The following is a 25,018-nucleotide window of genomic DNA, read 5'->3' as shown; positions in this document are numbered from 1 at the left end:
CTAATTGTCCTGGCTAGAACCTCCAATACAATGTTGAATAGAAGTGAGGAGAGTCGACATCGTTGTCTCATCCCTGATCTTTGGAGAAACACGTTCAGTTTCTCACCATTAAGTACGGGATTAGCTGTGGGGGTTTTCATAGATGCCTTTTACCAGGCTGAGGACGTTCCCTTCTGCTCCCATTTAGTGGAGTGTTTGGTTGAGTCAGCGGCTGTGTCTGTTTTTGCTTTTGTTCACCGCTGTATCTCCAATGTCTAGTATTGGGACTGACATTCAGTAACGATGTAATGGTTGAGAAAATGAAAGGAGAATGAAAAGGTCTCATAATGGCCTGAAGAGCCCAGTCTTCTCAAGACCCTTCCTACAATGACTCAGCTTCCATGTCCCTGACCTCAGGTTTGGACCCTTTCTCTTCACTCATTCCCCTCAGCCTTACCCTGGCCTGACCCACAGACGTGGGCCCTGGGATCAGTTATCCCCATTTCAGATGAGGAAACAGCCTCAGCCATGCTGAATGGCTTACTAGCTGTGTGGCCTGTGGGTAAGTGTGGAGGCAGGATTTGCACCCGGTCTGGCTGGCTCCTTAGATTGCAGTTCCTGTACCTGCCTGGCTGGGGGCAGGAGGAGGCTGAGCCACAGGATAGAGATCTGCATCTTTGCAGAGCATCTATTCTATCCTGACCTGGCGGGAAATGATCGAAGGAGAAGGCTCTGTGTCAGAGCACAATATTAGGGGCATATTCTTTTAAGATAAAACAGACTTCCAGGAGATTCCTCTCTTGCACCAGACTCCTTGGAGGTCAGTTCTGCTGTTGGGGGTGCTCAGGTGGGAAGGAGGGGCCTGGGCTTTACTGCACTGCTTCTCTTGACCCAGTTGGAACAGAAAGTGCGAGCCCTGGAGGTCTCCCCAGCAAGGGGGGGGAGCTTGATGGTTCCCAGGTGTCAGTTATCCCATTGAATCCACCCCTCAACCTGGGAGGCAAGAAGGGTAGGGGTTACAAGTCCCATTTTACAGATGAGAAAACTGAGGCCCTGAAAGGTCAAGTGATTTGCCCAAGGTCTCAGCATCATCAGTTTCTGAGTCAGACAGGTTGTCATAGACTCACACCAGAGTCCAGGAAGGAAAAGGCAGAGTCAGGAGGAGGCGCGGAAAGTCGGGAGGAGGCACGGAAAGTCGGGAGGTTTTTGTACAGAGGCATCTTGTCCGGTGTTTGTCAGAGCGCCTCTGCTACAGGCAAGGGCTGACCGCTCTCAAAGGCTGGCTCAGGGCTTCCCTGGTGGCGCAGTGGTTGAGAGTCCGCCTGCCGATACAGGGGACATGGGTTCGTGCCCTGGCCCGGGAAGATCCCACATGCTGCAGAGTGGCTGGGCCCGTGACCCATGGCCGCTGAGCCTGCGCGTCCGGAGCCCGTGCTCCGCAACGGGAGAGGCCATGACAGCGAGAGGCCCACGTACCGCAAAAGAAAAAAAAAAAAAAGACTGGCTTAGCCGGGCTGGCTCAGAGGGAGCGCCAGGTCAGCTTCAAGGGAGCTCTTTGAGGGAGCCCTGGGACCCAGCGAATAGCACACTTAACACTGGAGCTTTGCGGGGGTGCTGTGAAGGCAGGCAGGCCGCCCTGCTTGAGGTGATAGCAGAATGGCTGCAGGAAGGCCTTGTCTTATTAGAAGAAAGGCCTCCAGAAGGAATGAAAGAAACCTTCACTGAAGGAATGAGAAAACTTCAGAACACCATCTACAAAAGTGGGGATGGGGGTGGGCGGAAGGATTGGACCCAGAGGGACCAAAGAATGGCATCTGTTGGGTGTGCCTTCTGTGCCAGGTACCCTGCTTTACATCCTTTAATGTCAACTCCGAAAGGTAGATTTAATTCTTTTCCTGTTTATAGACGAGGAAACCGAGGCTTAGGAGGTTTAGACTTGTTGGACTTCACACTGCTCGCAAATGATGGGCTTTTTGTTTTTTTATAAATTTATTTACTTATTTTTGGCTGCGTTGGGTCTTCATTGCTACATGTGGGCTTTCTCTAGTTGTGGCGAGCAGGGGCTACTCTTGGTTGTGGTGCACGGGCTTCTCACTGCGGTGGCTTCTCTTTTTGCGGAGCACGGGCTGTAGGCGCGGGCTCAGAAGTTGTGGCGCACGGGCTTAGTTGCTCCGCGGCATGTGAGATCTTCGTGGACCAGGGCTCGAACCCGTGTCCGCTGCATTGGCAGGCGGATTCTTAACCACTGCCTCACCAGGGAGGTCCCCAAATGATGGGCTTGAACAGAACACATCTCAGCATTCTCTGTGGCTGTCACGGATCCTTTGAGAGGGCACCAGTTTCAGCAGTGGCGGAGGGGTGGAGGTGGTCAGGCCACGGTGGCAGCGATGCTGTGCATGGACCAGAGGAGCTAATAAGGAAATGTGGGGCGGTGTGCAGGCTCTGGAGCCCACAGCTGTGTGTCTGAATCCTGCTCTGTGACCTGGGGTCTGTGACTTTACTCCCTGCTCCACAGTTTCCACATGTGTAAAATGACACTTCTCAAGAGTGAAAGGAGTCAGTGAAATGGACATGAAGCCACGTGTACAGGGCAGGTGCCCAGAGTGGAGGCCTGGCTCTCTTCTCTGCTCTCACTACGCAGACACTTGGAGTTGGTCGTCTGTGCAGCCAGTGCAGGCCTGGCACAGAGTCAGTGTCCACGAATGCTCGGTGGGTGAGTGAGAAGAGCAAGGGTGGAGCAAGGGGCCAGGCTGGGCCAGGCAGCTGCTGGACTGGATGGAGTGAGGTGGGGGTTTGGGGGGGGCGTGGAGTAATACCTGGCCCCAAAGGGGCCTGCATACCAGGACGGCTGTGGTCTCGTCTCCTTCAGAACAGGAGTCCTCTGAACCTGTGAGGGATTCAGGCCCGGAGTCTACACGATGGGTAACAATCATCGCAGTTAACCTGGCTTTACCTATAGCCGTTGGCCAGGAAATGTTCTGAATGCTTTACACATCTTCCGTCATTTAGGCCTCACGACACCCCCATGAGGTAGGTACTATTATCATCATCCTCATTTTACAGATGGAGACATTAAAGCACAGAGAGGTTAAGTGACTTGCTGATGGTCACACAGCTAGTAAGCGTTAAAGGTCAAATTCAAACCCAGACAGTCTGGCTTCTGGGCCACACTTTTAACCACTACACTGTATAGCTTCTCTGGGAAGAAACAGCAAGAATCTGGCCTTGGGATGAAACCAAGGACTTAATAATTATCCTAATAATGACAGATGTGGGTAGAGCACTTCACAGTTTAAAAAGCATATTATAGTATAGCAATTGCTTTCACAGTTGTGATCTTCATCCTCCAGTTTCTCTGGGAAGAAGATAGGACATTATCCTCTTTTTGTCAGTGAGAAATTAAGATCCCAATAGGGAAAGTGACTTGTCCAATTAATGATAATTTACTGAGCACTTACTATATGCAAAGTCCTTTACTCACATTACCTCACTGAATCCTCACAACCCCAGGAAGTGTATTCCCATTTTGCAGGTAAGGAAACTGAGGCTCCAAGAAATGACTTTCCCAGGTCCCACAGCTTGTACGTGAGAGCTGGGACTCCATCCCAGGTCTGCCTGACTCCAGAGCCTGGGCTGATAACTCCTGGGCTCTGTTCTCAGTCCCATTCTGGACAGATGTTAATTCCCGATTGTTTTTGTCAACCTTCTGGTCTTTGCCACCTGCCTCCATCCTCATAGCCACTCCTGAAATTCTCCACACCTCCTTAATGAATTCTCCCTGCCTAAGTGCCTGCTCCATTAAGGTGCTTTCTGCCATGAGTTTTTGACTTAGTTATGTGGTGTCATTCATTATACTTAATGGGGAGATCTGGTTAATCACCTTTATATTTATCCAAATGTCCCTTTGTCTGCAGCTGGCGTCTCCTGGGAGAGCCTGGTTTTTGGTGGGTTTTCTCCATCTGGGTTGTCTTCCCCTCCACGCTGTCTGAAGTGCTTCTCTCTGGAGGGCGCCCTCCTCCCGGGCCTTCACTGCCCGCTCCGGAGCCTGTTGGAGGATTGGCGCTGGGGCTGTGCCAACAGTTTGGACACGGGGACAGGGGCAGAGGTAGAGAGGGCATCTCTAAGAAGGTGGGATTTCTAGGAGAGTGGGACCGCGAGCATGGAGGGGGATTCTGGGCCCTGCCCTCAGCCGTCCAAGGAAGGCTTCTGCGTCTCCACCTGATCGCCCACCTCCAGCCTCCTCCCCAGCCAGAGAGCCCCGTGCTTTGAAGCATCCAGCTTCCATGTCCCTCTGCTCAAACCTTCCCTGGCTCCTGGGGCCAGCGGGATAAAGCTCTAGGTCTGAGGCCCAGCCCAGTGTTCCCACCCTGCCACCCCTCATTTCATCCATCCAGAGCTGTCCCCAGGCCCATAAGTGGTCCATACCCTTCCACATCTGGGGTGACCAGCTTGTCCCAGTTTGCCTGGGACTTTGGGGTTTATCCACTCAAGTGCTGCACCTCGAGAAACTCCACAGCCCCAGGCCAACCAGGACAGTTGGTCACCCCACCCACACCTCAGGGGTTTTGCCCATGCTCATTCATCCCCTAGTAATTTCTTCTTTATTTTGTTTTCTTATAAAAGTATTACTCATCAATGTAGCAACCTTACAGAAATATCTCTAGTTGACTCTCAAAGACCCCTTCCAATTCCACTCTCCAGAGTTAACAGTTTGATGATTCTTTTTCTTTCTTTTTTTTTTTTTTGTGGTACGTGGGCCTCTCTCTGTTGTGGCCTCTCCCGTTGCGGAGCACAGGCTCCGGACGCGCAGGCGCAGCGCCCATGGCTCACGGCCCAGCCGCTCCGCGGCATGTGGGATCCTCCCGGACCGGGGCACGAACCCGTGTCCCCTGCATCGGCAGGCGGACTCTCAACCACTGCGCCACCAGGGAAGCCTCTTTTTCTTTCTTCTACACAAAAATAAGTTCATACATCTCAAGTGGCCCTGCAGCCTTTTCACACCACGCAGGTTGGCCCTCTTTCCTCACCGTTGTAATGGCTGTCTTGGTTTCATCACAGGGAGGTGCCATAATTTACTGTGTGTCTTTCTGACGGACATCCAGAGTGTTTGCAGTGCTGTTGGGTTTTTTTTTTATAGTCAGTTCCAGGCCAAATTTAAATATCACCTCCTCTGTAAACCCTTCTTTGACCCTCAAGGTGGTCTCAGGTTTCTTTCTTATTACTGTCATTATTTTAATAATAACAGTTAACATTTAAGGAGTGCTTACTATGTCAGGCTCTTGACATACATTATCTCATTTAATTTTCATGACTCCAAGAAGTGTGGCTTGTTGTCCCCATTTTACAGATGGAGACACTGAGGCTCATTTGGAAGATAAACCCAAGCAGTGTGACTCCAGAGCATGCCCTAAACTGCCTCACATGGTTTTCCAAAGGGTGCGCTGGAGTGGGTGGTGCTGGGGGCCAGGGTGAGGCCAGATGCCCTCTGTTCCCCTGCTTCTCAGCTGTGCACCAACCAGGTCAAAGCCCAGAGGTGTTGATGAAAGGCCAAAGCTGGTAGCCTGCAGCTTCTAATACACTTCCAGCCAGGACCCAGAAATTAAGGTTGAGGGAGGGCCTGGTGGGAGGAGCCTCCTGGGGGAAAGCAGGTTCCTGCAGGCTTTTATGGGCCTGTAAGAAGGGCCTGCCCCACAGGCAGGAAGCAGAGCACTCCGGGAGTGGAGATTGGGGGTTGGAGGAGTGGGGTGAGGCCTGGACTTGGGAATGAATCTAGAAGACCCCTTGATCTTTTTTTTAAAAAAAATATTCATTTATTTATTTGGCTGCACCAGGTCTTAGTTGCAGCATGCAGGATCTTTTAGTTGCGGCATGCAGGATCTTTTAGTTGCGGCATACAGGATCTAGTTCCCTGACCAGGGATGGAACCCGGGACCCCTGCATTGGGAGCTTGGAGTCTTAACCACCGGACCACCAGGGAAGTCCCGGTGTTGATCATCTCAACACCGCTGTGAAGTAGGCACCTTGTGCCCATTCTACAGAGCAGGAGACTGAGCCACAGAGAGTCACTGGCCTGAAGGCCCTTCTCTGCACTGCCCACACCACCTCCCAGTCTGGCGCCTGTGAGTTTGGACCAGATGGTCGATGAGGAGCTAGGCACCCCATGAGATTAGAGGGACCCTTTGATTTTAGACTGACCTTGATATCAGCCTGGGCTGCTAGGCCCAGGAGTTATGCAAATTAATGTAGATATATGCTAATTAGACCACTACCAGACCTGTTGTTCTAATGGAGCTGCCAGCTCAGAGGTATAGTGGGATAGGTCTGCCCAGAAGGGGCCTGAGGAGCCCCCCAGCTGTGGACGGGTCAGTAATCACTGGGGTGAGGGGATGGGGTTGCCATGGAGACAGGCCAAGCCCCAGCCGCTGCCTCCTGACAGGTTCAGGGCTGGCCAGACCAGCCCACTGAGACAGTCCTGGGCCTCTCTAACAGCTCCAGGCATGGTCTCTGAGGGCTAATTACGTGGAAGGTAGTGACCAGCTGCTCCCTGGCTCCCCCAGGCCCAACTGAGGTAGGGGGCTGGGCCATAGTGGGAGGGTGTGAGGACAGACAGATGGCAGTCTGAGGACTTGGGGGCTGGGGAGCTGTCCGAGGAGGAGGGCGCAGCACTGAGCGGAGGAAGGTTACCCTTGAGAGCAGAAGGTGCTATGGAGCAGGGCTGTAGGGGCGAGAGTAGCCTAGTCTCAGAGAACCACTTGGTGGGGAGCCAAGGGCTCTGCCCCAGCAGACCGGCTGCAGACTCAGCTCTTCCGAGTGCCCGTGGGTGAGCCCCTTGGCTTTCCTGAGCCTCAGTTTCCTCATCTATCCGTAGGGGGAAGATTAAGAGATGTGACCCAGGAATTCCCTGGTGGTCCAGTGGTTAGGACTCTGCGCTTCCACTGCCGGGGGCCTGGGCCTGCAAGCCACTCGGCACAGGCCAAAAAAAAAAGAGAAATGTGACCCGAGTATGAGGGGTAGTATACAGTAGGTACTCAATAAATGACTCTGCAATTCTAAGACCCATTGGGAGAGGTTAGTTTTGTTGCTTGGCCGCATCGCACGGCTTGCAGGATCTTAGTTCAACCAGGGATTGAACCCAGGCCCTCGGCAGTGAAAGCACGGAGTCCTAACTACTGGACTGCCAGGGAATTCCCTAGTTTTCTAGTGGGAAAGAGCTTCCTCTCCTCTTGCCCCTTTCCCACTTCCCCTGCTCTCTGGCCTGGGGCAGGTGTTCTGATGACTGCACTGAGGAGGCTACGGGCAGGACTGTCATCCCGTGAGGACAGGAGCTGGGCCCTCTGTATTCACCACTGAGTTCTCAGCACTAAGCCTAGAAAAGACGCTCAAGAACTGTTGGTAGAACGAATGAATGAATTGGTAGAATGAATGAATGAATTGGTTGAATGAATGAATTGGTAGAATGAATGAATGAATTGGTAGAATGAATGAATGAACAGGTGTGAAGTACTCAGGACAGTGCCTGGCACTAATAGGTTAATAAACATTAGCTGTTACTTCACTGCCCATGGGAGGCTGGGCTGGGCGGCTCATCAGAGGCCCTTTGATGCAGAGCAGGTTCTGCCCCCGCCTCCACTCTGTCCCTTCGTATGCCCGTGACTGTCTCTGGAGAGATGTCTGGTGAGTGGGAAGAGCAGTGGGTGTAGAGACAGGGCTCAGACCTTAGCTCTGCCACATCCTGTCTGAGTGACTTCAGGAGACTCAAGTGACCACACTGAGCCTCCTCATATCAAGGTGGCCGCACAAGGCCTGTGGGGAGAGGGCTGATGGCACCTGGAGGAGGGGTGATGGTGGATCTGTGTGTAGTCAGGGAGAGGCAGGGCTCTGATGACCCAGGCAGAACCTAGAGGCAGGCTGTACCAGGGACTGGCAGAACCACCTTCTGGTGAAGACGGGCCATTAGGCTCTCAGCAGAGGTCACAGGACCCCAAGGCAGTTCCCCTGAAGGCAGGCGGGCTGCAGCAACACCAGGCCTAGATAGCGACTTGGAGCGGCAGAGGCCCCCATTGTACAGATGAGAACACTGAGGCCCAGAGGAGTCTTGCCCTGGATCCCAAGGCACATTCACATCACAGAAGGAGACCTCAGATCCTCTGAGCCGCCCAAGTGCTCTTTCACACAGTCTAACAACGAGTCAACAACATCTTACAACATTTCTCTTAACTTTTTAAAAATTATAGCTTTGTTTTAAAACATCTTAGAAATACCAAAGTTTATGTATTTAAAAGTAAAAGTTTCCCCCTTCCCGCTCCCTAGAGAGAAGTTCTCATAACCGTTTGTTATGTTTCCCAGGCTCTTGATTCTGCATTTACAATCACACACATTTCATGTGTCTTTTTTTTTTGCTTTTGTTTTTTTTACATAAATGGAATCATATTGTTCTGCAGCTTGTTTTGGTTTTTTTTTTCACTTAACTCTGATAGCCTTGGCCATTTTCCAGCAGGATGCAGGCTGGGACAGAGAGAGGCAGAAGGGCTGTGGGAGCCCTGGAAAAGAAAGAGAGAGAGAGAGAATGTGTGCGTGTGTTGGGGGTAGAAAGAACTCCCCACAGGTCACTATGCACAGTGGGTGGGAAACCAGGCACAGAAGCCCCCTTCGTCAGCTCCCAGAGGACTGTGGTATCTGTCTTTAGACTAGAACTCTATGGAGCCGAAACCACGCCAGCTTGCTCATTGCTGTATACCCGGGCCTGGCACGTAGTAGGTGCTCAAGAAATATTTGTTCGCTGAATTGAGTCCCTTTTAGGCCCATCTTCCCTGACCCTGCCAGAGACTACCTGGTCTCCATGACTGTACTCCTTTTAATCTCTTGCTGGCTGTTTATTTCAACTCATACTCAAATGGCATGGACGCCAGATGGACCCTGGAGATGGGGACAGAGCTCAGAGAAAGAGAGAAGACCCTCTCCTTAGACGAGTCACTGCCCCTCTCTGCTGTCAGTTTGCTCACCTCTCTAATGAGGGGGTTGGACCAACAGATCTCCAGGGGTCCTTCCAGTTCTGCCATCTGCAGCTTCAGTCCCACTACCTCATTTCACGGATGAGGGGCTGAGTCGAGTTTAATTTTGTCAGCTGCCTCAGAAATCCATTGGGAAAAGGGGGGCTTGAGTTTGGGGATGCAGCAAAGGCTGTAGTCATATCCTGAGCACCAACTGTGTACCAAGTACCGGGATGAGAGCTTTACATGCACTGTCCAAATCCTCAGGACGTTTTCCCAGAAAGGGGAGTAACTTGCCTGAGGTCACACAGTGAGTCAGGGACTGAGCTGGGAATGGAACTCAGGTGTGCCTGACCCCCAATGGCGGGTTCTTCCCACCTCAGCATCTGTGTGAACTAATGTCAGTAAAGGAGACCAGGCGCGACCAAACTATTCTCCAGAAACTTCAGGAGCCCCTTCCTCGTCATTCCCCAGACAGCCTGACTTCTGTATCTAAGTCCCCTGGCGATATGGCTGGAATTTTGGACAGGAAAGTAGTTGACTTGCAGAACTGGCTGGCAAGGGCTTGGACACGAGAGACTTCTGTTGGGTTCTGTGGCCCCAAGCCCAGCCCTCTGCCCGCCCTCTCCCCCAGCCGGCTTCCTGGGGGCCGGGGTGGGCCCATCTGCATTATTCATTTCTCACTCCCTATCCCCAACCCCCCACCTGGTGTTGGGCTCCTGGGGTTGGCGTCTAGACAGACAAGAGCATCCTACTGAGAGCAGAGGCAGCCCTGACTCAGGGCTGAAAGTTCCCATGGCAACTGCATCCCCCTCAGCTGGCAGCTACCCAATAAATAAATAATCGGGGATGGGGGTGGGGAGCTAAGGGCAGGGGGAGGGGCAGCAGGGGAGCCTCGTGGAAGCCTCACTCCGGAAACAGGGGTGGGTTAGGCTTGAAGTAGACTGGGGGCTGGTATTGCAGTTGGCCAGGTGAGAGAAGGTAGAGGGAGGAAGGTGGCCAGATGTGAGAGAGATTCAGAAGAGCAGAGAGCCAGTTGATGACAGACTGGGAACGCAGGTGAGCAGCAGGAAGACCAGGGCCTACAGCTTACCGTTCTTGGTCATGCAGCCGGACACATCATGGGGCCCACATCACTGCAAATGGACTAGGTTTGGATGTATTAAGTTCATGATGAACCATCCAATGGGTACTTGGTTATAAAGGGGCTGGAGGCTGAAGGAACTGAAGCTGGGGGGGGGGGGGACATGCATTTGCTGGGACACGTGGAGTGTGAAGAGGGGCTGGGCTGTGGCCCTGAGGTGCTCTGATACTTAGGGGCCTGACTGCGCAGGAGGATAGGCTGCACCGGAATCAGGCCAAGGAGGTGGAGAATGTGTGCTCCAGGCATGGCTCTCGCCGCTGGAAATGCAGCAGTGAACATCCACTCTCATGGAGTTTGCCTTCTAATGCAGGAGGCAGTAAATAAGGAGTGAATAGTATGTTAGTCAGTGATAAGTGCCGTGGAGAAAATAAAGCAAGGGGGGAGGCAGGGAGCTCGGCAGCGGAATGTAATTTTAAATAATGCTGACTCTCCTCACAACCAGATGAAGGAAGTACTATGAATCATACCCATTTTGTTGGTGAGAAAACTGAGGCACAGAGAGGTTAAGTGACTTCCCAGAGTTGTAGAAAAACCAGCGGCTCCAGGATTCTAACCCAGCTCTGCTCCTAACCCCTGGACCAAATTGTAGCAAGTGGGTGGAGGGGTGAGTAGCAGGGAGGGCATGGAGACCTTTAAACAGTTTTGGATGTGAGAGCATTGGACTAGATAAGGCATTAGTTGGAGGGGGAAAAGGGGACTTTCTATTTATTTTTTTTGTTTTTTGCTTGTTTGTTTTTTTGGCGGTACGCGGGCCTCTCACTGCTGTGGCCTCTCCCGTTGCGGAGCACAGGCTCCGGACGCGCAGGCTCAGCGGCCATGGCTCACGGGCCCAGCCGCTCCGCGGCATGTGGGATCTTCCCGGACCGGGGCACGAACCCGTGTCCCCTGCATCGGCAGGCGGACTCTCAACCACTGCGCCACCAGGGAAGCCCGATTTACTTTATTTTTTTAAGTAGAAGAGGCTTAAGCATGTTTAGGAGCCAGTGGGAAGGATTCTGGGCAGGGGAAGAGATTGGGTTTACAAGAGAAGAGATCGTGGATGATGTGGGCTGCCGAGTAGGTAGAAGACAGGGTTCAGAATGCAGGAGGAGGCATTGACCTTTAGTGCGGGGAGGGACAGAGCGTCAAGTATAGGGGGTGGGGGGAGACCAGGTCTTTACCAGGGTGGGGGCGAAGGGGACCCAGGAGGGTGAGGACAGCAAGAAGATCTGAAATACTAGGAGTGAGTTCCTCAGAGAAGCCTAGTTGGGTTGTGGGACAGCATCGGGGAGCTTCTTGTAGTGATTATTCCGGATCTCCAGTGGCCCCAGTCTGCCCCGTGGAGTGACTTTCTCCAGAAGTTCTTGGCTGCTTTGCGAGAACTGAGAAAACTATTAATTGGGTTCATCCAGGTGTGGGCTTTTCCTCCCAGACGTGATGAAAAGGCAGAGGAGTATGACAGTTTGGGTTACAGGCAAAGTTGATGGTGAAGTGAGGGGTCACGTGATCCCAGCAGGCTGATGGGCCCGTCATCATCGTGAAGGGTGTTGGGAAGAAGCTGGGGTGTCTGAGAGGGGCTCTCAAATTGGCGGCTTCGGAGGCAGGGCAGTTATGGGTGATGACACATTCCAAGAAGTGGCCATGGACAAGGAAGAATGGAAGCAAAGGTCATGGGAGAGGACTTGAGAGGTTAGGGTGCTGGAGGGGGTGGCCCCCAGATGTCAGAGTCGACCAGGATGATGCAGCGGTCATGGGATCGTTTTCAAGGAAGGGACAAGACCCGGAGGCCAGTGGCTGATGAATCCAGCAGTGGATGAGGGTGGGATAGCCACTGGGTCGCACAGTTCTGCAGGCAGTTTGGGGACCCCAGAGGATACCAACCCCACCTTTGGGCCTGAGGAGCATGGGATGAGAGAAGAGAAACAGAGTCACTGAGAAGACTACAGGGAAGACAGCGTTCTTGGGTGCAACGTTTAAGGGGTGGGGGGACCCCTTAGGGAAGGCGCCGAGGCCGTAGAGACACTTGCTGGTGTGGAAGGGGTCATGAAAGGGGGCCGGGGGCCAGGGGAGGGCTGGGTCAGAGGAAGCGGCATAGAGCGTTGTGGAGATCAAGGGCAGAGAGGACCAATGGGCAGGAAAGTGGGCCTTACTCTGTGGGCATTGACAGATCCAGACAGGGCTGTGAGGCTGGGGGGACTGGATCTCATCTGTCTTTCTGGGACTACAGTCAGGGGACTCATCCCGCTTCTCTGGGGTCCTTGTGACCGGGGGATTGGCTGACCCAGAGGCCATAAGGATTACCCCAGGCTCTCTGGGCTGCATTGATGACAAGAGTGATTCGACCAGATTTGTGGTTTAGAAAAAGCATTCGGTAGGTCGGTAGGCAGCCTCCTTCTGCCAGGAGATGAGGCGGGAGGCTACAGCAGTTGCCCACAGAAGCTTCTGTGCTGGCCCACTTAGGAGAGAGGCCCAAGAAGCCAGCCTCACCTAACTTGTAGGCTAACCAGGAAAAAATATCCCTGAAGTCACTTTTTAAAAAAATAATTAATTAATTAATTTGGCTGCGTTGGGTCTTCGTTGCTGTGCATGGGCTTTCTCTAGTTGTGGCGAGCAGGGGCTACTCTTTGTTGCAGTGCGTGGGCTTCTCATTGCGGTGGCTTGTCTTGTTGGGGAGCACGGGCTCTAGGCTCACGGGCTTCAGTAGTTGTGGCTCGTGGGCTCTAAAGCACAGGCTCAGTAGTTGTGGAGCACGGGCTTAGTTGCTCTGTGGCATGTGGAATCTTCCCGGACCAGGGCTCGAACCTGTGTCCCCTGCGTTGGCCAGGGGATTCTTAACCACTGCACCACCAGGGAAGCCCCCCGAAGTCACTTTTGCCCTCTCAATGCACGTGTACTTGAACTTTTTGCAACGGAGTAGGTTGCTATTGTCTCCACACAGGTCCTCCCATCAAAGTAAAAAAGACACTCTAGGCACTTCCCTGGTGGTCCAGTGGTTAAGACTCTGCACTTCCAGTGCAAGGGGCACAGGTTTGATCCCTGGTTGGGGAAGTAAGATCCCACATGCAGAGCAGTGCGGCCAGAAGGAAGAAGAAAAAAAGAGACACTCCAAGGCCAGTTATGATTTACCACCGCTGCAGCCCTGACATTATTGTTTCTAAGTCATTGCCACCAGATGGGGAAGATATTCCTCCTATTTTTTGTTCTTATCTTTATTTGTTAATTACCTGCATGTCACTGCTGCAGAAGCAGGAGTTCTGGAATATTTGCCTTTGTTTTTGAATAAAAGATAACAACTTTAGAATTGGGGTTATTTATAAGACACTGAATCTCAATTAAACTATTTATTTATTTACATCGATTTCTGCACTCACCGTTGGAGGGAGAGGCAGCATCGTTCAGGCCTGGGTTATCCCGCTGATCACAGTGGTTTTTAACTGTCCAATTTTCCATCCGTCTCCCCTCCTAGGCTCTGAGTTCCCAAAGGGCAGGGACTGCAACGTATTCATTTCAGCATATCCGCGCCAGCACAGGGTCTGACACAGACTAAACGTTCTGTGAATAAGTAAATGATGTACCCTGGATGGATGAGGGCATGTCAGATGTCAGATGGAGGAGTAAATGGATGTGGATGGCGTTTTGATGAATGAATGGGCAGTTGTTGGATGGGAGGCTGGAGGGAGGCTGGAAGGATGGCTCAGAGTGACAAGAACAGCCAGTGTTCCATATTCAGTGGAAAGAGAGATCCCTTTGGGCCAGTCAGGAGGTCTTCCTAGGAACGGAGAAAATTGTGCTATGTTTTGAAAACCAAGGAGGACTTGGATATAAGGAAAGGGAAATGATGGTGGATCCTCAACTGTTATTTCAGCTGCTTGGGGGCAGGAACTGGCTGGGAATAAAGAATTGAGCCAGATCCTAGCAGCCTTCAAAGCCCAACTAAGAAGCTTTGACTGTTAGGTCTCCTACTAATTAACCACCGTATATTAAGTCTAATTATTAGTTTATGTGATGTCTCCATATCCTCACAACAACTTCTCAGGGGAGGGATTATCTTCCTCATTTATAGTTAAAGAAATAGGCTCAGAGAGGGAAAGTAATTTGCCCTAAGTCACACAGCAGAACTGCAGTTTGAACTTGAGTTTTAGTGACTCCAGTGCTGCTCACTTTATCAATGAGGTCCCTGAGAACACAGGAGTTTTGAGCTAGGGCCAGAGTGGGGGTAGGGGTGATGTCAGGTTTAGGTAGTTGTATCCAGGCAGGGTGTCTCCCCAACTACACTACGAGCCTGGGCAACTCTGTCTCACCTTCCTTGCCAGGACCCTGTGCCAGCTGAACCGAGAGCATCCAGCTGGACCGCAAACCACCAGGACTCCCTAAGGCCTAACAGAGTCAGGGTAGGAAGGAGAAGAGAAGTGGGGCAGGAGCTGTGGGGAGGGGAAGCAGCCTGGGGAGTTTCTCCCCCAAGGTTGGCAGGCCACTGGATTCAAAACCAGAAGGGCCCTTAGAGGTCATTTAGTCTGGCAGCCTCTATGTAAGAGGATCTGAAGACCCACAGAGAAGGCAGCCTGCCCAAGTAAGCCAGGAACCAGTGTCAGGCTCTCAACCAGAAACCACATGTCTTAACTCCCGAGCCAGTGCCAACTGGGAAAGGTGGTGTGTTGGTGCCAAGGTGGGACAGGAGGCAGACAAAGGCAGAATGGCTGTCTGGCTCTGCCACCAACCTGCTGTGTGACCTTGGGCAAGTCACTTCCCCTCTCTGAGCCTCATGGTTTCTTTCTTCTGAGTTAATGATCTCAGCAGTGCCTTTCTGCCAAGAAGTATCCAGTGAGAGATGAACTTGGAAGGTTCTTTACAATCTGCAGAGCTCTGGGAGGGGAGTCACCAGCAAGAGGCAGGCTGGTGCCAGGTGGGTGGGTGCCAGGGTTGGGCCTGCAGCTTCCTGGGTCTCTGCCCAAGCTTTGCCATCTGTGTGGTACCATCAGCTCCATCTCCTCTTGCCTCCCTGCCAGGAAAAAGGCTTCTGGGATCTTCTTACTTTATCAGGATCTTCTTTCTTCCTCCCTAGGCAGACCCTCTTCTCTCTCCTTCTATGTAGTCAGGACTCTTGGGTGCAAGTGACAGAATCAGAAGTACAAGGAGGGCGAATTTGTTTAGGCATGGCTAGATCCTCAGACCTAAAACGATGTCTCCCAGACACTCCCCTTGTTTGTTCACTCTTCCTTCCTCACTCTCTTTCCTTTAGCTTTGGCTTCCTCCTCAAGCTGGCTGTCCCCCAAGTGGTGGCAAAGACAGCCACCAACAGCTCTCAGCTGACACTATGCCCATCCAGGTATCTTGGCAGGTGGCATCTCTGTCCTGATGCCCCAGCAAGTATCCAGGATAACTCTCAGGGTGCAGGCTGAGTGCCCATCCCTGGACAGATCACTGTGTGTTGCCTATTTGCTTAGACTTGGGTCACTAGCCCACTGCAGAAATTAGAAGTGGGGGGACTTCCCTGGTGGCGCAGTGGTTAGGAATCCGCCTGCCAATGCAGGGGACACGGGTTCAAGCCCTGGTCCAGGAAGATCCTACATGCCGTGGAGCAACTAAGCCCGTGCGCCACAACTACCGAGCCTGCGCTCTAGAGCCCATGAGCCACAACAACTGAGCCCGCATACCACAACTACTGAAGCTCACGTGCCTAGAGCCTGTGCTCTGCAACAAGCGAAACCACTGCAATGAGAAGCCCGCGCACCGCAACAAAGGGTAGCCCCCACTCGCCGCAACTAGAGAAAGCCTGCACACAGGAACGAAGACCCAACACAGCCAAAAATAAATAAATAAAATAAATAAATTTATTAAAAAAAAAAAAAGAAATTAGAAGTGGGCTCAGCCCCACCCAAGCCACATGGACTGAGGGTCTGGGAGGCAGTTTCCAAAACAAAGAGATAAGTTCTGTCAACAGAAGAAGGAATATGGGACAGTCAGTAACAACTGGTATCCTTGGTACCTTTGTTCCTAAATGTATCAGCTGAAAGGGTTGAACCAGGGGCTTCTGGAAAGGGAGTGTTGACTGAGTCCTATATCAGTTACCTTTTGCTGCATAACAAATCCCTCCAAAATGCAGTGGTTTAAAACAGCCATTTTAGGGAATTCCCCGGTGGTCCAGTGGTTAGGACTCAGCACTTTCACTGCCATGGTCCTGGGTTCGATTCCTGGTTAGGGAACTAAGATCGTGAAAGCCACGTGGCACAGCCAAAAATTGAAGAAAAATAATAATAAAAAATAAAACAACCATTTTATTTAGCTCACGATTCTGTGGGTCAGCTGGGAGATTTTTTGGTCTGGCGACCTGTCTTTGGTCAGTTGGTGGGTTGGCTAGCATCTGAATGATCTAGGATGGCCTCACTCGTGTGTGTTGATGGTTGACTGTCTGTCAGCTGGGGTGCCTTGGTTCTTTTCTCTGTGGCTTCTCTTCCTCCAGCAGGTCGGCTTGAGCTCTTTCACAAGGTGTTCTCTGTGTTACGAGTATAACAAGTGGGCAAGCTCCAATGCACCGGCGTTTTTCAAGCCTTCACTTGCTTCCTCTTTGCTAAAGTCCCCTTGAACAAAGCAAGTCACGTGACCAAGCACAAAATTAGTGTGGGAGGGCACTGCTAAAGAGCACGGAAGCAGGAAGAGAAAGAAGTTGAGGCCAATTGTGCAACCCACTACAGCTCCCTCAGGGACAGGGAGTGAAAAAAATCCCTTTTCTCTGTAGCCCATGGATCCCGTGGGCCAGGGCAACCTCCAGATAGGGGTCCTTGGAAGAATGTGACCGAGCCCCCAGGCTTCCCCGGGGTCTCCAGGGCCCTGGCTCAGCCCTAGGCCAGAGCTAGGGGGAGGCAGTCTGGATCCTGACCACGGGCAGAGACCCGCCCCCCAGGGAAAGTATAGATGCCAATGGGGAGGCTTCTTGGCAGGGAGGAAGGCATTCTGAACCCCAGCTCCCATCTCCCTTTAGCCCACCCCTAAGTGATGAACAGGGCTCTGTCCCGCTCATCCTCACAGACCTGTCCTCACTTCCCAGCATCCCTTTGGAACTGCGGGGCTGGGATGGCTCTGAGACTTGTGTATAATCAGGTCATGGTTCCTCATCACCATGGTAACTGGTGTCACCTGCTCCACAGGGTTGAAAAGGAGTACCTGTCCTCCTTTTCTAGGTGGTGACTGTGGCCTCAGCCTGCTCTTTCCCACAGGTGGCTGCGTTGGAGCGGCAGATCTTTGACTTCCTGGGCTACCAGTGGGCTCCTATCCTAGCCAACTTCCTGCACATCATGGCAGTTATCCTGGGCATCTTTGGTACCGTGCAGTACCGCTCCCGGTACCTCATTCTGGTATGGCTCACTTGGCCTCTCCACAAGCCAACCCCCTCTTCTCATCCCCATCCGTTCCCACCTTGTTCTCCAGCCAAAGCTGCCCTCCACCCTGGGCACCTAGACCCCTGCCACTGGCTGGGCTCCAGCCCAGCTGGTGATGTGGATGTTCAAATCCCAATGCTTCTTTGCTCAGTGGAGACAAAATTAGTATTTTTCCTAAAGAATTTTCTACAGAAAATTCCAAATATTAGCAAGGTATATCATTTAGTGAGTGCCTACCATATTCCAGGCACGTGCTAAGAGTTTCACCTGCTTTACTTATCTTTATGACAGCCCTGCGAAGTATATCTTATCTCCATTTTCCAGATGAGGAAATGAGGCTCAGAAAGGTGACAAGGCTTCCTAAAGTCACACAGCTAATAAGTGGCAGGGTTAGAGCATCCTGTCCAGAGCGAAGGCTCCTGCCGCATCACCACGCTGCCCAGTAAGCCCATGCGAGGGCTGGACTTCATCTTGTTTGGTTTCTCAAGTTGCTTCAGGAAGGCTTGGCTTCTGTCCCTTGATGTTCATCAAAAATGTGGTCTAGTGTGGCTAGTGTGGCCTTGAGGCCAGTGCCTCCTGTGCCCCAATCCCAGGAGTGCATTATGTTCCTGGCTCCCTCCTCCTACTTCCTCTTTCCAAGCTCTGGTCCTTGATTATCAAACTCCTGTTTTCAACTAGTCTCATCCTTGTCCCTTGCTCTTCCTCAGTGACTCATTTATACACCTCTCTTGAGGGAAAAGGCTTTCTGATAGATTTATGACAGAAATGCTTGACACCCAAAGTAACAATGCCATGTAATGTCATGCCCCCCCCAGAGCCCACTCGCGCTCATTCTAGGGCTTCTCCACACCTCCCACAGGCTCAGTTCCAGAAGCCAGGTGAACAGGGCCCTTCCAAAGCTCTCCCTCACCTGAGATAAGAGGACCCTTCTCTCCAGTTCTCAGGAAAGCCCCCGGCGCCACTGTAAACGGCACTGTCTGCCAGACGGCTGCCACTGGCTTAGGCATGGGATTTGGGTGGAAATATCCAGCTCCTCTCTAGTTCTTTGCCGTGGGTAGGATGCCATCTGGTGTCTGTGGTTCTCTGCAGAGTGGATAGGATTAGCTACCAGAGGACTTAGGTTTGCATGCCAGCTCTACCTCTTCCTAGCTGTGTGATCTTGGAAAATGTCAACCTCTCTGAGCCTTAACTTAGTTATCTTTAAAGAGAAAGACAGCGCCTTCCCTGCAGGGCTCTGGTAAGGACTGGATGGTTGTAAAATGATGTGTAAACTATATTGCTTTCTGAGTGAGGCACTGTCATAGTTTCCCCTACAAAGGTCTCCTCCGTCCATTGACCCGCCCCATCCCCACTCCTCCAGGCCCCACCCTGATCCCACCTCTGCTTTCCTCAGTATGCAGCCTGGCTGGTGCTTTGGGTTGGCTGGAATGCGTTTATCATCTGCTTCTACTTGGAGGTCGGACAGCTGTCCCAGGTAAGCCTCAGGCCTGGCAGTGCCAGAGAGCAGAGACTGACCGTTCCCATCCCCTGCCCCGAGGGCTCCTGTGGTGTGGGTCTCAGGGGCAGCATCTCTTGAAGAGACCGCCCTCTACACATTCGAGTAATCTGTGCTCCCTGTCCCCTATCCCTACGTTTTCATTTCTGGCATCCTCTGTACTTCTTAAAAACAAGTGATGGGGAATTCCCTCGCGGTCCCGAGAGTGGCTTACCCTCTCTGAGCTTCAATTTCGTCATCTAGTAAGTATAGTGAATAGAAACCCCAATTTCATGTGGTTGCTGAGGGGATGAAAGGAGATCGAACGTCTCAGTGCTTGGCACCAAGTCAGCATGCAGTGAATATTTGTTAATAGACTGCCTGAGTGCATGGACTGAGGAAAACAGATGCGCACGTGGGTAAGAACTTCTGATGTAGGCCAGCCCCTTCTCCATTTCAAACGGGGAGACCAAGGTCTAAAGAGGTTTGCCCAGGGTCACGCACAGGGAGCAGTGGAGAGGCTGAATGGGCTGTGAAGGGGTCTGTATTGAGAATTTCACCAACAGCTGGATAATTGGACCCCGTCACCATTAATGTCCCTTCCAGCCCTGAAATTCTGAGACTCCTGTGGGTTTGAAGCAGCCCCTTCCATCTCTGATAGAGGAGTGAGGCCTGCATGGTCATCAAGCGCCACCTACTGGCCAAATGTAGACTTGCAGATACAGACTTCCATACTTTTCGCAAATCAAGCCAGGAAGGGAAGCTGTTACAACAACCCAGGTGTGAAGCAGACCTTATATAAAGTCTTCTGGAGGGAATTCCCTGGGGGTCCAGTGGTTAGGACTCGGCACTTTCACTGCCGGGGCCCGGGTTCGATCCCTGGTCAGGGAACTAGGATCCCACAAGAAGTGCGGTGCTGCCAAAAAAAAAAAGAAGTCTCCTGGAGCCTGGGGAGGATTTCCGCCCCACCCCCACCACCTCCGGCCCAAGCTCAGTATCCTAGGCCCCTCTGCCCCTAGGACCGGGACTTCATCATGACCTTCAACACATCCCTGCACCGCTCCTGGTGGATGGAGAACGGGCCAGGCTGCCTGGTGACACCTGTCCTGAACTCCCGCCTGGCCCTGGAGGACCACCATGTCATCTCGGTCACCGGCTGCCTGCTTGACTATCCCTACATTGAAGCACTCAGCAGTGCCCTGCAGATCTTCCTGGCTGTGAGTTCCTGTCCCCCTGCCTGTCTCAGCCCTGCCCTAGGCACTTTACACACACAGTTCCATGATCCTCTTTCCTCTTAACAAGCCAGTAAGGTATTGCCCAGGTCCAACTGGGGAAACTGAGGCTCAAAGAGGTAAAATAATTACTTGTCCAAAATCATACTCCCAGAACGGAGAATAGAACCAGGCATATTAAGTTTAAGGCGCAGTCATTTGACTTGGAGTTGTTATGGGTTTGCCTTCCTCTTAGCACACATGGACCCCCCAGCGGGGGTGGGCAGGGCCAGGCAGGGGGTGAAGGAAGAGCTTCCCTCTCCTCCCTCCCTCCCTCCCTGACGCGCTGTGTCCTCCCCCAGCTGTTCGGCTTCGTGTTCGCCTGCTACGTGAGCAAAGTATTCCTGGAGGAGGAGGACAGCTGTGAGTGCGGAGCCCCTAGGGAACTGGGGAAACCTGGCCGCGTGCCACCCCACGCAGTCAGCACCCTGGACAGGGGCCAGAGCAGGAGGGAGCCCTGGGTTATTTAAGGCAGCGGTCCCCAACCTTTCTGGCACCAGGGACCGGTTTCATGGAAGACAGTTTTTTCCGTGGACGGGGGGTGGGGGGGTGCTTTCAGGATGATTCAAGTGCATTGATTTATTATGGCCTCTGTGCAGTCAAACCTCTCTGCTAATGATAATCTGTATTTGCAGCTGCTCCCCAGCACTAGCATCACGGCCTCAGCTCCACCTCAGATCATCAGGCATTAGATTCTCATAAGAAGCGTGCAACCTAGATCCCTCACATGCGCAGTTCACAGCAGGGCTCACGCTCCTATGAGAATCTAATGCCGCTGCTGATCTGACAGGAGGCGGAGCTCAGGCGGTAATGCGAGCGATGGGGAGCGGCTGTAAATACAGATGAAGCTTCGCTTGCTTGCCTGCCGCTCACCTGCTGTGTGGCCCGGTTCCTAACACCAGTACCGGTCTGTGGCCTGGGGGTTGGGGATCCCTGATTTAAGGGGCCCCTCTGGGGGCTGGGGAAGAAGAGGCAGCAGGGTGAGTGGGGATCTGCATAGCCAGCCCATTCTGGGCTGAGGCCCAGACGCCCAGGTGCCCGATCCAAGGCTCCAGCAATGCCCCCCTACCTGCCCCTCTTAGGCCCCTTCCTGTCGCTCTGAGGGGCTCCACAGCCCCACTCCTGTCAAGCACCAACCATTCCCAGTTCGTCCCACTCCCACCCCCAACGGGTCTTGCCTCTCCGCACCCTTCTCCCTTAAAGGGCCACCCTCCCCATCCACCCCCCAGCTCTCTATCCTCTTGGGCCTTGGCCCGTCCATCAGGACACTGGAACAAAGCCCAACCCCTAAGGCCCTGTACAGGGTCTGGCCTCAGATCCCTCCCTTTCAGGACCCAGCCTCCCATAACTTGCCCGCTTCACAGGCCCGTCTCTAACCACGTGCCGTCTGCCCTTCCGCAGTTGATTTCATCGGCGGTTTTGACTCCTATGGATACCAGGCGCCGCAGAAGACGTCGCATTTACAACTGCAGCCTCTGTACACGTGGGTCACGGCGCGGAGCAGGGTGGGGTGGAGGGACCCCGGCTCGGGCGTTAGTGTAGGAGAAAGAAGGGGAGGGAGGAGCGGAGAGGGCAGCCGGGTCTCGCCGCCTCCCTACTTAGGGGTCCACTTCCCTAACCTGCCTTTGTTTCCTGCAGGGCGGGGTAGTAGCTTCTGCCCCACGACCACCCCCGCGGCTAGACAGACCGCCGCAGCCGCGAGCTCTGGCCAAGATGGCAGGCGTGCTCCCTGGCGGCTCGCTGACCGGACTGCAGCCTGGGTCGGCTTGACATGGGTCCGAAGCAGACATGGACTTGGCGCTTAGCCGCCTGGACTTAAGGGGTGGGGCGGGGGTGGGGCGGGGGAGGGGGTTCGCGGGGTTTGTATTTTTTTATCTCCACCTTGGCGTGTGCCGGAGCCTCCCGCCCTTCTCCAGCCTCTCCCTTTCACCCTTCTTCACCCAGCATCCTGTTCCCTGTCCAGAGAGAAAGGACAGGACAGACAGACTCACCCCCATCTCACCACATTCATTCACCAGCCCTGGGGAAAGTTACCCTGAACTAGAAGCAGGAGTTCTGGGTTCTAATCGCAGCTCCATCACTAACTCTCTATGTGACATCTGGCAAAGCCCTTACCCTCTCTGGGCCTCAGTTTCCGACCTCAAATAATTAAAATATTCCCTTCGTAAATGGAGCTCTTTCTAGCCTTTTCACTTGACTCTCAATTCCCTGGACTATACTGGGATTTTACATAATCCCCATTTTGCAGATACGGAAACTGAGGCCCAGAGATGTAAAGCAATTTGCTTGAGGCCACACAGCTGGGCTTTTGGTGGCGGCAGGCCTTGAATATGATCTGTAGTTTCAGACTCCAAAACCCATTTCCGAGCCCCCTTCCAGCTTGGCCACTCTAGAACCCATGTGATATACACCACACTCACATACCACCACCACCACTTGCTAACTCCTCTCTTAAAGCAATATATTCGTTCTCTTGTTGGGAACAGGATGGACGGATCCCAGAGCCCTGAATTCAGCCTGACCCACAGGGAAGCCTTCTTAGACTCGGCCTCTGTCCACCCTTGGCAAAGCTTTCAAGCTCTCTCTAGCAAAGGGGGGACACGACTCAGTCGCCCCACCCCCTTCCACGTCCCTGAGCCTGCTGCACCCATGATCCCCCACCCCTTCAGCAACTCTGCCAACCCCTGGTGGCTCCATCCACCTCACCAGCTGGAAGACCTGTGGTTTCGGAGTGGAAAAGGGCTCATCTGTGCTGCCTGGTCAACAGTGTTCAAAGATCACCAGTGTTGATGATCACGCCGGTGTCCAGAAGCAACCTCTAACAAATCCAGAAGTTGTTCTGAAGAGGCAGAATGGGGGTGGGGGTCATAGTGGGGGGTCTGGAGGGCCAGCACCCTTCCTTAAGAGCAAGTAGAGATGAGGGCCCATTCTCCTCGCCTCCCTCCACAGACCGCTCTGAGGACCCTGCATCCTGTGCGCTGACTGGTGAATCTCAGGGCAGGAGGATCAGGCCTCAGCTTCCAGTTTGTGAAGTAGGAGTGGTCCTGGCTTAGGAAGGAGGGTGGGAGGCACCGGGGAACCAGATGGAAATACAGACGGTTGCACACCTGAGCCCATCCATGGGGACCATTCCTTGCTCTCCACCCTCTGATCTAGCATTCCCTCCCATCTAAGGCCAAAATATCCTGAACTTGGACCCCACCCTACCATCCCATCTGCAGGTCTGTGCCAAAGAGCCTAACCCAGGAGTCCCTCTGGTCACTACAGGGCCCAAGGTCCCAAATGGTGAGCCTGGTTAGCTATGGGTACAGCTCAGGAGGGCAACAGTTCCCTTCAGGCCTGGCTGCTGCTCTGCTCCTGGACCAAGTCCTGCCTCCAGCCCTCTCTTCTCAGAGCCACCCCCAGCCAGCTGTCATCTCACCCCCAAGCCCCTTTCTATTCAACGACTTGAGCCACTGGTGCTTTGAAGCCTTTTGTTTTTGTAAGATGGTTTTTTCAAGGAGACTGTTTTCTTCTCACTGGGACCTTGCAAGGCAGGGAGTGTTGCCCTGGTTTCTGTGCAGGTGGGTTGATTAAAGATGGTGTTTTCCAACTTCCCTGGTGGTGCAGTGGTTAAGAATCCGCCTGCCAACGCAGGGGACATGGGTTCGGGCCCTGGTCCGGGAAGATCCCACATGCCACGGAGCAACTAAGCCCGTGTGCCACAACTACTGAGCCTGCACTCTAGAGCCCGTGAATCACAACTACGGAGCCCACGTGCCACAACTACTGCAGCCCTCGTGCCTAGAGCCTGTGCTCTGCAACAAAGAGAAGCCACCACAATGAGAAGCCCATGCACCGCAACAAAGAGTAGCCCTCGCTGCAACTAGAGAAAGCCCGTGTGCAGCAACAAAGACCCAACACAGCCAAAAAATAAATAAATTAAAAAAAAAAAAAGATGGTGTTTTCTTCTCTATCTTTCTGTCCTCCTGCCCTGTGAGTCGGCAGGGTCTTCTAAGGGAGAAGTCTTTGCATGGAGGGTGGGCAGAGGTTGGGAATCTGTCATTGTCATTATCAGACATTGCTGGGGCACTGGCCTGTCCCTCTGGCTGGCTGTGTAGCTTTGGGCAAGTCACACTCCCTCTCTTTCCTCATCCATAAAATGCAGAGAAGGGATTAAATCAGTGGGTTCCCAAAACTGGCTTTGCAATCCCTTGGAGAGCTTTCATTTTTCCGATTAAGTGCATTTTAAGGTTATGCTTTCAAATATCCTTTGCATCCTAGCTCTATCCTCTTCCTAAAAATTCAGTTCCTGACTTGGAATAAGCTGGCAGACAGTACTTTAGACACAGATTCCTGCATCCCAACTGGGACATCCTGGCTCCTTTTCTGACTGTACAAGAAGAATCAGTATTTTGAATTTTAAAATTTTACTTTTGTGTGTGAATAGGTAATAAGTATATGTGGTACAGGATTCAGAAAGTTCCAGGGGGCTATGTACTCTTATTTATTTTTCATATCTTTCCGAAGATAGTCAAAAATTTTTTAATTATATAAAAAAAATTTTCACACAAATGGAAACATATTTTACTCACTCTTCAACTCCCTGCTTCTTTCACCTAACTCTGAATCTTGGAAATCTTCTCCCAATAACACATGTGGCGCTACCTCCCATTCTTCCACAATGATTTGGTAGAATTGGGATTTTTTAAGATCCCCAGGTGACCTTGATGCAGTTAGGGGCCAAGAGCCAGAGGTTCTACATAAGGATGCCCAGGTCCACTCTTCAAACCTCTGTGGACCATTCCTGGTCGTGGAGTCAGAGG

At 52.6% G+C, this 25,018-nt stretch overlaps 1 protein-coding gene across 3 annotated transcripts in view; it reads left to right on the top strand.

The window, feature by feature from the left end:
- NKAIN1 (sodium/potassium transporting ATPase interacting 1) overlaps positions 1–22,028 on the top strand; it is a 42,096-nt gene extending 20,068 nt beyond the window's left edge. Inside the window, exons 2-7 of one of the 3 annotated variants that reach the window (XM_079922523.1) lie at positions 17,307–17,444; positions 18,862–18,942; positions 19,962–20,159; positions 20,516–20,576; positions 21,615–21,696; positions 21,852–21,990. In XM_079922523.1, the coding sequence (XP_079778649.1) occupies positions 17,307–17,444; positions 18,862–18,942; positions 19,962–20,159; positions 20,516–20,576; positions 21,615–21,696; positions 21,852–21,861 (570 nt within the window). In that variant the 3' untranslated portion in view covers positions 21,862–21,990. Of the gene's footprint in view, positions 1–17,306; positions 17,445–18,861; positions 18,943–19,961; positions 20,160–20,515; positions 20,577–21,614; positions 21,697–21,851 lie in introns of all 3 variants that reach the window. The other 2 variants (XM_079922522.1, XM_079922524.1) reach the window with 2 other exon arrangements.
- The last annotated feature ends 2,990 nt before the right edge of the window (positions 22,029–25,018 follow it).

The sequence above is a fragment of the Stenella coeruleoalba genome (assembly GCF_951394435.1).
Source record: "Stenella coeruleoalba genome assembly, chromosome: 1".
Taxonomy (NCBI): Eukaryota; Metazoa; Chordata; class Mammalia; order Artiodactyla; family Delphinidae; genus Stenella; species Stenella coeruleoalba.
Note: the sequence above shows the minus strand (reverse complement) of the source record. Positions and strands in the feature narration are given on the sequence as shown.